Here is a 12522-nt window from a genome sequence, read left to right as displayed (position 1 = left end):
GGACTTGATTTGCTGGAAAAAGAAAACGAACTTTTATTTCTATATAAATGCATAATTTTTTTTGTTTCTTTATATTTTTTTCCAACGAATTAAGTTCGTAATGAGAGACTTAATGGCCTATAGAGTAAAAAAAATTAGATGTCTAAAAATTTTTTTGGTATATTTTTAAAAAGTTACTGGATTCTCACAAATGTTTGAGTGCTCAACGGATATATATATATATATATATATATATATATATATATATATATATATATATATATATATATATATATATATATATATATTCAATAAAGAACCATTATTATTCAAGGAACAAAGGAGCCAATCAAAAACGTCGAAATTTAAATCGATCAACGGCAAAAGGAAGAGTTGTAGACTTTTACAATGGACGTACATGCACCAGATTATAACAAATCCACTTCTTTTTTTTGGTTTAATTTTTTTAGCTCATGTTTTTTTATTGAAAAAAAAAACTAAATATATACCATTGTTCATGATTTTTCGTCCTCTTTACATAGAGATCCATATTGATATAAAAAAATGAATTTTTTTTTCAAAAAACCCACTTCATTTTCTTTGTTTGTTGAAAAGTTAAGGTCTATTTTTTTGTAGAAAAAAGTTACTAAATATATCAAAATTCATATTTTTTTGGTACTCTTTAAACATAGATTCATATTGATGTTTAAAAAAAATCGAAATTTCAGTTCAAATTCACATTGTGAACCTATTCATATTCACATTGTGAACTTTTTTAGATTTACATTGTGAACGTGCTCAGATTCACAGTATGAATAATAGTATCCCAGATTCACAATGTGAATAAGTTTATTTGTTGATTTTACAAAACTAATTTAAGAGTAATGAAAACGTTAAAATATTATAAAACTACATGGAATATATTTCAATTCATATGTAAATTTAACTAAGTTAATTTGTGAATGATCAAAGAGTTCAAATAGTATGTCAAATTCACATTGTGAATGCTACAAATTGAAATATTTACAGTTTAGATTTACAATGTGAATCTGAACTGATCAAGTTTTTTTTTAATCAGTGTTGATGTTTATTAATAGAGTACAAAAAATTAATATTTTTGGTATAATTAGTTTTTTTTATGATAAAAATAAACTTAAATATTGAAAAAAATAACAAAATAAAGTGGTTTTTTTTTTCGAAAAAAAAGTTTGTTTTTTCTAATGTATCAACATGAATCTCTATGGAAAAATGTCAAAAAATCATGAACAATGGTATATTTGTTTTTTTTTTCGATAAAAAATGTGGCCTAAAAAAATTTAAATGAAAAAAAGAGGTGAGTATTTTGGTAAGGAGGTGGATTTTTTGATATAATCTTGTGTGTGTACGTCCAATATACAAGTGCACATCTATTTCCTTGGCCGTTGATCATTATGATTTCCGACGCTCACGATTGGTTTCTTGGTTCCTTGTTAATTATAGTTCTCTATTAAACTTCACCATATATATATATATATATATATATATATATATATATATATATATATATATATATAGTTAGGTTCATGTGAGACCACTATATTTTGTGAGACGGAGAGATGCAATCCTAACAACTCATTTTGTTTATTAAAAAACATTTTTAAATGCAAAATAATTGAAATTTTTCGAATTCTTTTAAATATTATTTTCGTCACTTTTTTTTATCCAAAAAACAAATAAAAATAAATAAAATAAAAAAATTATCATTTTTTTGAAATATCTGAGAAATATTCTAGTAGAATATTAGAATATTTTACATATCTGACAAATTTAGTAGAATACTAAAATATTCTAACATTCTAAAAATCTCATTGAAATATTTATAATGTAATATTCTAAAAATTGTTAGAAATTAGGGATTCACACGGGCTAATTTTGATTAAACAAGATAAAAGTCCCAATTCGAGATGGGTTACGTCTCCATTACATAATAAGTGATTACATAGAAACCATAATGAATGAAAAACAAAGAACATAGCTTGATCTAACAAGGTAAAATTAGTAACTGCTGTAAACTGCTTTCCACCACTCCGTATTCTCACGATCTGTTTGACCCAGTGGGTTGACCCAATAACAAAAATGATTATTAACTTGTTCTTCATCGTCTGATAAAGAGTCACGTTTCTTTTTCCGGGTATAGACCCTTATTGGATTCATATGATTACTTCCCGCATGGTAAAATGACTTGTCCTTAAGGCGGTAATTTTTTTATTGTTTTTTTAGGTAAAGAAAATGAAGAAAATAATAATTGAAAAATGAATTTTCAGAAAATTTCTTTTATTTTGCATTTTATAATTATTTTTAGTTTGCGTCTCATCGTCTTACAAAATTAACATGGTCTCAAATGAACGTAAACCTATATATATATATATATATATATATATATATATATATATATATATATACCCTAATAAATGAAAATGTTATTGTCACTTGTCATTCTCTCATTTAATTGGCCACATGTCATTTTTTCATAATTTTGAAATATATTTATTTTCCACTTGTCAATTACTTCATTATTCATACTAATTTATAACCCGTGGAACCACGGTTACAAAATTAATTAAAATTTCATTGTAAAAGTTCAAAATTGTTAATCAATTATTTTAAATAAATTATTAATTAAGAGATATTTTTATTAGTTATGTAAAATTATATTCGTTGATTCAAATAAATATGTGGAATTAATTTTTAATTTATGTCGGATAACTTTTATTTGTGAATTAATGTAAACAATAATATAAAATTTAAAATGGAAAATGGAAAATAAATAGATTGACAAGTAACATCATATTAATTAGGAGGTCTAATAAATTTGAAATGGAGAATTAATTGATTGACAAGTGACATCATATTAATTATGATGTCTAATATGGTGACACATGGCAAAACAACTACTCTTTTATTAGTGTAAGGATTCATTTTCATTATATCATTAATTTAGTTTACATAAATTAAACCTACTATAATAACTATTAATTTCAAATTTGAAATTTAAAATTTCAATTTCAATTTCAATTTCAAATAAATTTACACTTTAAACCTTTGTATTTAACATTTTATTATAAAAACTCGTTTAGTACACGGGTCTAACAATTAAACATATAATTTTAATTAATTTATTTTTTGTATGTTTTTTTTTCATAATTTTCACTTATTTCATATTTCAAATTCAATTAAAATTTTCATTTAATCGCTCCTATTTAACATTATGTTTTAATTAACCCGTATAATATACGGGTTTCACAACTAGTATATATATATATATATATATATATATATATATATATATATATATATATATATATATATATATATATATATATATATATATATATAACAAAAATTTTGTGAAAAATATGAGATGAATTATTTGAATGTTTTTTTTGGCAAAACAAGTAAAATGAGCCACTCGTTCCATGAATTCTGCAAAAATGCTAGTAAACAAATCATTTAATGATAAAAAAATAACATGAAATACACAAAATTAACCGAAAAAACACCGCGATGATTTATTTTTGTAATGACTCTAGCGATAACTTTTTTTTTGGACAATTTTAGTGAATAATCTAAAAGAAATGAATATTTGAACCATTTTTTCAGGTGATTTTTTATGAATCGTCTTATGTTATATCATCTAATGTTAAGGGAGAGACAAGAGGTGTGTTTGTCACATAACGTTTGGGAGCGTTTGAGAGCTTCTAGCTTCTAGCGTTTGACAAAACGCTCCGTTTTGAACTGAAAGTCTCGTTTGACACCACAAGTTTTTAGCGTTTAGTTTAAACAAAACGCTTAAAATCCAAATGCTACTTCATTTAACGTTTAATAAAACGCTACAAGCTACATGCTACCCGCTACAAGTTACCCGCTAGCAGGTAGTTTTGCCGAACACGCCCAAAATTTTAAAATAAGGAGGACTTTTAAAAAGTATTCCTAACTTTTGCAAAAGTCAATACGTGGGAGTGTAGTATGACATTTATTTTTGTATCATATCACTTTTGCAAAAATGGTTGGTACTATTTTTGCTCATTATTTACCTTATGATTTAAAAAAATCAGATTACCAATAATGATAATATTATTAATTATAAATTACTGGAAAAACTAAATATAATAAAAATTAAAAATTACCTGATTAATTACTGTAGCAGTAGCAAGCAAGAAACCGAGCTTCAAAGTTCGAACTCGTCATTTAATTAAAAAAGGTGTATGTCATATGTGTCTTTGTGGCTAGGTTTAATATTGAATTCCAAACTATAAAGTCGGTTACCAATCAAATTAAAATCATAAAGGGGCCGCCTGATGTAGACAATTTATAATATTGCATGTATTTGGTTAATCAAAAAAATATATATTTATTTAATTTTGTTTTCCACGGGATCCAAAGCGTTTGTTTTGATGAAATGTACCAACACCCGACTATCAATAGCCACAACAACAATTTCCCATTTCTTAGACAATAGACATCTCTCATATAAATCAGCAAACTGGACTTTGTTATACAAATAGTGTATTGAATGCTCCATAATCTTGAATGAATTGGGAGAAAATGATATTATATTTAGCTTAAAACAAGGCTCTTTCCAAGAATAATGTCATCTGTTTCAAAATCAGCTGCTTTCCTAAACGTTCCTCGACCAAAATCCAAATCATACGAGTCTTTCAAGCCTTCCACCAATCCATATTCAGGTACAACTCCAAGCTCCACCTTTGCCTTCTCCACAGACGCAAAGAAATGCTGCATCAACAAATTGTCACTACTTAATACACAAAGAACACGACTTAACAAAGAAAATGAAATATCATTTTCCTCATTTTTACAAATTTCACTTCTCAAATGTATTTACCTGATCACGGAAGGGAAATGCTTTCTTTTTTCCAAAATCAAACTCCTTGGGATTGTAGTGAACGAGTTCAGGCTCGGGGAATCCACCAGCCTACAAGGAGTGAATTGTAATTTTATGTTGTAAATTTCAGATTACAAATAATTTCGGTATTTATAGGGAAATTTAATTTACCTTAGCACATGCTCTTGCGAGTCCATCAAAAGTAACATATCTATCTCCTGATATGTTGAACACTTGCTTGCTTGCTTTTGGGTTCCCCAACACCTTTATAAAAGCTGTAGCAAGATCCTACATTTACTCAAAAGTTGACACGTTTCATAAGTAAATTTGATTAAAAAAGTGATAAAGTATTTTGATAAGTTACTAACCTTGACATGACCAAGTTGGGTTACTTGCAAACCCGAGTTAGGGATTGGGATTGGTCTTCCTGCTTTCAACCTATGGAAAAACCATTCTTCCACAGGGTTGTAATTCAATGGGCCATAGATGTAAACGGGTCTTATTGAAGTGTAATTAACACCCTTTGACTCCAATAACGCCTCTGTCTCAAGTTTGCCCTTGTGTCGACTTTTAGGGTCAACAGCATCCGTCTATTGCAAAAAAAAGAACAGAAATTTAATATATAATTATAAAGAAGAGGTATCTTTTAGATTGTATTATAGAAAAATGTTGATAAACTAACCTCGCAATGTGGTAAAAGATCAGATTTAAGGTAAACACCGGCTGAAGAGCAGTAAATGTACCTGCGATATAGTAAAATAGTAAAAAATACAAACAAAAAAAGATTAATTTTATGCCTATGTTGATAACTTACTGTTCTAGATTCGGTAATGCATCTAATATAGGCTCCACCTCGACTGCCTCACGCCCTGAGAAAATAAAAAGTTTTTTTTTTTTTTTTTTTTTTGCTTACTATATTAAATCCTTCGTTTATAGCGCTATAGATGGAAAATTAAGAATTTTATGATTCTACGCACCATTTATATCATAGACAACATCGAAGCCTTCAGCAGCAAGACTAGTCTTCACAAAGTCAAAGTCCTTCCTATCACCTTTCAAGTGTAATATCTACATCATGAAAAATACCACTATTACTTGAGAACATAAGTATAAACATGAGAAAAAGTATAAGTAAGTCTAAACAAACCTTGGATTTGAAAGCATTGTATGCCTCATCTGCTTCACCAGGCAAGGGTTGTGTGATGGGTGCTTTTCCTCTAGTGAACAGAGTTACCTGTATAAATTGATTATCCAAATTTCATAAAAGAAGCAGTTATGAACATTTATGTACATTGTAATATGGAGATGATGGAGAAATTGTAAGATTATTCATGTAAAAATGAATCAAACAAACATAGGAGATAACGAAGGGTAAATGAGGAAAAGTGAACCTGATGGCCTTCTTCAACAAGTAGCCTGGAAAGAAAGATCCCGATGAAACGTGTACCCCCCATTACAAGAATTTTTTTTGCACCAGATGCTGTTACGTTCAAAGCGCCTTTTGGTTGACATACTTTCCTCTTATACTGTAAACATACATCACAAAGGGGATTCATAAAGATGCAAAACTAAACAAAGAATCAAAAATACAGAAACCCTATGTGCTGTGTTTGTTTCTTTTCTTTCCTTATAGTATAAAAGGGAAATTCAATTTGACATCTAATTTCAAAGTAATTGCTTTCCTAATTCGAGATTGATCATGATTATACTATAAATTTTACACCAAAACTCTGGTAATCAGTAGAAATCGTTTCAGAAGTGTTTTGCTTTTCAAGATTAAGCAATGCATGACAAGGGTAAAAGGGTACCTGAACGGAGGTGTTGAATTTGGTGCCACAGAAGGAAGATTGAGAAGAGGGGAGGAGTGAGACAGAAGGCTGCATCTTGAGGTTATGCTGCACCGTTGCAACACCACCCGCCATGGAGAAGCCGATGAAGATGAAGATGGGGATGAAGATGAGAGACGGGGGTTGTGCCTAATGAAGAGGAAGAAGAAGAGTAGTCTGGTTTCCGACTCATATCCTGTGTCGTTGTTTGTGAGTCTCATTTTTTCGGGAAGAAGATAAGACGAAATGACCCCACAGTCGTTCCTTCGGTTATATCCATGAACTACACTCTCACCCATATCTTCCTTCTTTTCCCCTTGGCCCCATAACCCCATTTGTCTAAATTAATAATTGATATAAAAATATTAACAACATTATTTACAAATTTCATATTTATACTTTTCTAAATATATCAAATTATCTTTGTTCAATATCAATACAATGGACGATGGTCAATTCGAATATAAATTTCACAAGCAAATATAGGTAATCTATAACATGAACTTTGAAACGTATACAAAATTAAGATTAAAAAAAAAAACTTACCAAACGTAAAAAGCGATATCAACTAATTTGATAATGTGTATGATATATAAATATATTACACTGAAATATAATGAAGACTTACAATAAAAACGACAACTTTTTATAATTCATAATATTATTAAGAATAAGAAAATGCATATATAGCTCCTTTCAAAAATACAATCTGAAGGGCAGAATCATCATACATTTGATGAATTCTGATTTTAGATTATATGTGATTTTTTTATACTATACTGTCTGGATGACCCATATCAAGCCCTCACATAACTTATCACATGGAGTTGAACCCTATACACTCCTATACACCGTAGAATTTTGCACTTCAAACAATAAACTCCTATCACGAGTATTACAATAAAAAATATGAATGTGTGTGTGTTTTTAAAGTATTATATCATTTTTTTTTTCATTTTGATTTATGTATTATATCACAATGTGATGGTTATACAAGTGGTACTAACTTTAACTTTGCAAAAATAGGTGGAAATTCATGCTAATATGAAAAACCCATTGTATGTTGCTATAGTACATAAAAAGGTACAATGTTGAGAATGAAAATTACACCTAAAATATGTGACTAATATTTATTTATGTGCATTTAGCTTTATTTTATAGGGTCCATAGTGCTCTAATTTCTTGACTAGGCTATAGCTTATATGATGTTAGTAATTTTACTTTAAGGATTCTTAACAATAAGAATGTGAGATTCCAGAGAGTAAGGTCTAGTTTCAAGTTTAAATGTCATATTTTTATGTTAAAAACATTACAATTTACCTCTCCTATATAACAAAAAAATCGATCGATTAATTGAGCGAGCTGACTTTCACCTCTCCCATTATTGCTCATACGAGAAGTAATAAAGAATGGCACAAGCTCGAGCCATACGTAGCATGAAAAACAAAGGGAATAGAGGTAAAAGAATAGAGTCCTAACCTAGGAAAAACTTTAGGGACTACTTATGATATTATGCTAAAACGTAGGGACAAGTTTTGACCACATATACAAGTTTATGGATTGTTTATGTCTCTTTCCATATGTTTTTAGGGTTTAACAGCAAAAGGGGGTTTAAGCGGGTTCTTTTCTTCACCTCTGATCTCTCTGGTTTTCATTTCTCGAGACGCCATTATGTGGGCGCTTCGACGAACCTCCTCGATTGCTCTCAGGTAATGTTTACGCATATTTCTTGTTATCGTGTCATGACTCTCAAATTTGCGTAGATTATAGAAGAAATAACCTGGCTATTGCCTTACCATGATTGATCTTCCGAAAGTAATAGTTCGATTCCACTGTCTTTTAGCGGTTGTAAGTCGGTTGCATCCTTGTAAACAGCACGTCTCTATGTTGCTTTAGCAATCCCGAAACATTTTAATTAATCGGGAAAAGGGGATGACATGGCTAGCAATAAGAAGCTTGGTATGCTGTCATAGCAACGATAGATGCAGCCATGTTCTCGATATTTGTAAATTTTACATAAATCTTCTTCTATAGGTTAACGTGGTTAGCAAAATGCTCTTGAACAGTTGATAATCTATAGATTAACGAGGTTAGCCAAATCTTCTTCTATCACTGACTTTTATCCTTAATATACCTTATGTTTCCCATGTCCCTTGTCCCCTGCGTTACCCTGGTAAGTGTGTTTTGGCTACCTCTCTCATTTTGCACAGCCCACACTATTCCATAACTGCTACAGATTCATCATCCACCTTACTATTTCTTGGTGACTCAATAAGACATAGGAGAAATGGCTACCTACCTTTAATTTTGTCTTTATATTCTTCATTTCAACTTTAATTGGAACAATCTGATTGAATGCATTGAGTTGCAATGGAGATTAAGTCAATCAGATCTGTTTGGACTTTGGACATAGAGCCTAGTGCACAAATTAGATATTGAAATTGTATTGTATATGAATTGGATCACATGTTTCTTTCATTCACATTCACGCAGCTTATTTATCTTTTCTGTTACTTATTCAAATTATCATCCAGGTCACAAACGTTTTCAGCAGTCACCTTTCGTGCATCATATCCTGAACACAAAACACCATTTTCTACCTACGTGGACAAAACCAGATTCACCAACCCTTCAAGAAACACATGTGGATCCCAGATATTAATCAAATATTCTTCCAATACACATTCCAATGCCACTTCAAACCATTCCTATTCTTCAATGGCTAGCACAAAAAGCAGTGGAGAAGAAGATGATGATGAATTGGAGGATGGATTTTCTGAGCTTGAAGGAAACAATGATGAAGATGAAAGCGATAATGAATCAACCTCTGAACCCGAACTTTCTGAAAATGACATGGAAGTATCAGTTCCTGAAATTACAGAAACCCATCAACAAAAAAGAGCTTCTTCAGTGATTTTCAAGGCTCTCATGGATTCCCCAATGCAACCTGCTCAAAAGACCCTTGATAAATGGCTTGAAAAAGGAGACACTATAAGCAGATCGGATGTATCTATAGCCATGCTTGAACTCCGGAGGCGTAGGATGTATGCCAAAGCTTTACAGGTTTTTTAAACCATTTTCTCTAGTCATTAAATCATTACACTTTTTATTTTGATATGTTTTTGCTTATCAAATATTAACAGAAGTACATTCCTATTTCTTACTCCTGCAGCTGTCTGAATGGTTACAGACCCGAAAACAGTTAGAATTCAACGAAAAAGATTATTCTTCTCATATTGACTTAATCAGCAAAGTCAACGGTCTCCAAGCTGCAGAAAACCACATTTCAAGAATCCCAAAGTCCTTTCAAGGCGAACTTCTCTACCGAACTCTCATAGCAAACTGTGTTCGATCCACCAACATGTCAAAATCCGAACAAATCTTCAACAAAATGAAGGAGTTAAAACTCCCGATAACGCCCTTCGTCTGCAACCAACTCCTCCTCCTATACAAAAGAACCAACAAGAAAAAAATCCCCGATGTCTTAAAACTAATGGAGGACGAAAACGTAAAACCATCACTTTTCACTTACCGAATGTTACTTGACATCAAAGGTCAAAGCAACGACATATCCGGAATCGAGCAAATCCTCGAGGTAATGAAAGCCGAAGACATCAACATCGACGAGGATCCCAAAATACGCGCGATTTTAGCGCGCCATTATATAAACTTTGGATTAAAAGAAAAAGCAAAAATCATATTAAAAGAACTAGAAGGATCCGATTTGAAAGAAAACCGATCGGCTTGCGCGTATTTACTTCCGCTTTACGCCTCCCTCAGAAGCCTGGAGGAAGTCAACCGAATCTGGTCAATCTGCGAGTCAAACCCAATGCTCAACGAATGCTTATACGCGATCACCGCATACGGAACCCTAAACAAAGTTGACCAAGCGGAAACCGTGTTTGACCAAATGTCGAAGCGATACAAACGAATTTCCGCGAGACATTACGCGGTGATGTTAAAAGTTTATGCGAATAACAAAATGTTATCGAAAGGGAAGGATCTTGTGAAACGGATGGCTGAGATCGGTTGCCAGATCGGGCCGTTGACTTGGGACGCATTGGTCAAACTTTATGTTGAAGCGGGTGAGATTGAAAAAGCTGACTTGATTTTGCGTAGGGCTTCGGAGCAGAATCGGGTGAAGCCGTTTTTTAATAGTTATATGGTGGTTATGGATGAGTATGCGAAGAAAGGAGATGTGCATAATGCTGAGAAGATGTTTCATAGAATGAGACAAGATGGGTATGTGGCGAGGTTGAGGCAGTATCATTCGCTTTTGAAAACTTATATAAATGCAAAGATGCCTGCGTATGGGTTTAGGGAACGGATGAAAGCGGATAATATTTTCCCGACTAAATCGTTGGCGGGACAGCTGGCGCAAGTGGACGCGTTTAAACGGACTGCGGTGTCTAATCTTTTGGATTAAGTAAAAAAAACGAGTTACAATATGAATAACGATTTGTTTGGAACTTGGTTTTGCTTTACATTTATGATGGAAAATAGAGGTAATTTGTTTTGCTATGTTCAAACTTCAAATTCAAACTAGTGAGGTTTCGCATTGTGAGAGTCTATGCATCAAAATTGGTTTAGATACTTTTTCGAGATAAAATGATATTTTCTGTTAAGTTACTTACCTTTAGAAAATGTGAAGTTTAAGTGTTTAATTGAAAATAAAGATATAGGTGGCGACCAATCAACCATTTTGCATAAAACAAAGTAGTTGCAGCCTATTAATTATGTAGTACCGCTCTAACTTTAACTCAATTGGGCGAAGTGGGAAAATGGATGCATTTCCTTTTTATATATTAGTATGGTAAAATAAGTTTGGGATTTTGTGTTTTCGTAGCTTTTGTCTATGTTTTCTTAATGTTCTAAATACTTTGTTTATGAAACACATAGTATTAAATCTTTTTGTATTTTTTCAAACCACTTTTTGATTAACGAATAACCTGCTATAGGAATATTGATATTGGTTGACAAGGGATATAAGTTAGGATATACCATGGAATATCAAGCTTTTAGATCTAAATGTTGAATTACACATGCTTTTGGGAGAGGTTGTGATAATTAAATGAACGAATACTTATGTAGAGTTCGTAATAATTGTTGTGTCAATTTGTAACGTGTGTGTCCGCATGTTCTGTTATGTCAATTTCTTTACTCTGTGTAATTTGTTTATGTTGCGATTTCGTATATTTTTGTTACGTTAAGTTCGCAATTTATCTATTGACTTGAGATGCGTTTATGATGTTCTTGTGATGCCTATATAAAAAGGAACATTGGTTAGAGGATTGAGTCAGAGTTTTGGGGATAAAATAGTTCTTTGCTTCTGGATCGAATTGTTCTGACTCATTAATCAAAGTGAAATCTTATTACCTTGTGTGTACTTGTGAACCTCATTATCGTTTGAATCGTGAATCTAATCGTTCCTTCACTTGGTATCGATTTTGTCATTGTTCATCGTGTTCATCTTGTTTTCCAGATTTGTTCATCGAATTCTAGATCTATTCCGCATTTTGCAAATTGATCTTTAATTCCTTGTTTGAATCTTTCGATTTGATTCTAAAACTCTTTTTTCAAGTTCATTGATTTGATTATCGTTTCATTTCTTTAAAATGTCAAAAGAGGATTCATACTCAATCACGTTCAACCTTCCAAGCAGTATCGGTTCTACATCGAGAATTGCTATTCTATTTCTTGAAGACTATGAAGTTTGGGTTCTTCACTTTTGTAACATCCCAAAATACGAAGGGAAAAAATTCATTTTTAAAACAACCAAAACACTCATTTATCATTTATTCAGACTCTTAATACATTTTATATTAAAAGCAGTTA

The 12522-nt window shown here is 31.4% G+C and overlaps 2 protein-coding genes across 2 annotated transcripts; one reads left to right on the top strand and one right to left on the bottom strand.

Annotated features, from left to right (window-relative positions):
- Positions 1 to 4462: 4462 nt before the first annotated feature.
- CRB (chloroplast RNA binding protein) lies at positions 4463 to 6887 on the bottom strand. Its single transcript, XM_079003273.1, has 10 exons — positions 6670 to 6887; positions 6253 to 6387; positions 6009 to 6095; positions 5839 to 5929; positions 5676 to 5730; positions 5544 to 5604; positions 5230 to 5451; positions 5033 to 5149; positions 4862 to 4951; positions 4463 to 4752 (listed from the first exon to the last, which is right to left on the bottom strand). The coding sequence occupies exons 1-10, from the start codon at positions 6781 to 6783 to the stop codon at positions 4576 to 4578; spliced, it is 1149 nt and encodes a 382-aa protein (XP_078859399.1). The 5' UTR covers positions 6784 to 6887; the 3' UTR covers positions 4463 to 4575.
- Positions 6888 to 8292: 1405 nt separating this feature from the next.
- LOC145054991 (pentatricopeptide repeat-containing protein At1g80270, mitochondrial-like) lies at positions 8293 to 11245 on the top strand. The gene is made up of 3 exons (XM_079003272.1): positions 8293 to 8396; positions 9222 to 9750; positions 9860 to 11245. The coding sequence occupies exons 1-3, from the start codon at positions 8359 to 8361 to the stop codon at positions 11111 to 11113; spliced, it is 1821 nt and encodes a 606-aa protein (XP_078859398.1). The 5' UTR covers positions 8293 to 8358; the 3' UTR covers positions 11114 to 11245.
- Positions 11246 to 12522: the final 1277 nt, after the last annotated feature.

This window comes from Lactuca serriola, chromosome 5, assembly GCF_051521515.1.
Source record: "Lactuca serriola cultivar US96UC23 chromosome 5, Lser_US96UC23_V15, whole genome shotgun sequence".
NCBI classification, from domain to species: domain Eukaryota; kingdom Viridiplantae; phylum Streptophyta; class Magnoliopsida; order Asterales; family Asteraceae; genus Lactuca; species Lactuca serriola.
Note: the sequence above shows the minus strand (reverse complement) of the source record. Positions and strands in the feature narration are given on the sequence as shown.

Excerpts from the sequence above, each read along its gene's own strand:
- CRB (XM_079003273.1), bottom strand. The coding sequence starts at position 6,783 with ATGGCGGGTGGTGTTGCAACGGTGCAGCATAACCTCAAGATGCAGCCT. Across the intron at positions 5,605-5,675 it reads GCATTACCGAATCTAGAACA|GTACATTTACTGCTCTTCAG; the intron begins GTAAGTTATCAA and ends ACTATATCGCAG. Across the intron at positions 5,452-5,543 it reads ATCTTTTACCACATTGCGAG|ACGGATGCTGTTGACCCTAA; the intron begins GTTAGTTTATCA and ends TTTTTGCAATAG.
- LOC145054991 (XM_079003272.1), top strand. The coding sequence starts at position 8,359 with ATGTGGGCGCTTCGACGAACCTCCTCGATTGCTCTCAG. Across the intron at positions 8,397-9,221 it reads ACCTCCTCGATTGCTCTCAG|GTCACAAACGTTTTCAGCAG; the intron begins GTAATGTTTACG and ends ATTATCATCCAG. Across the intron at positions 9,751-9,859 it reads TGTATGCCAAAGCTTTACAG|CTGTCTGAATGGTTACAGAC; the intron begins GTTTTTTAAACC and ends TTACTCCTGCAG.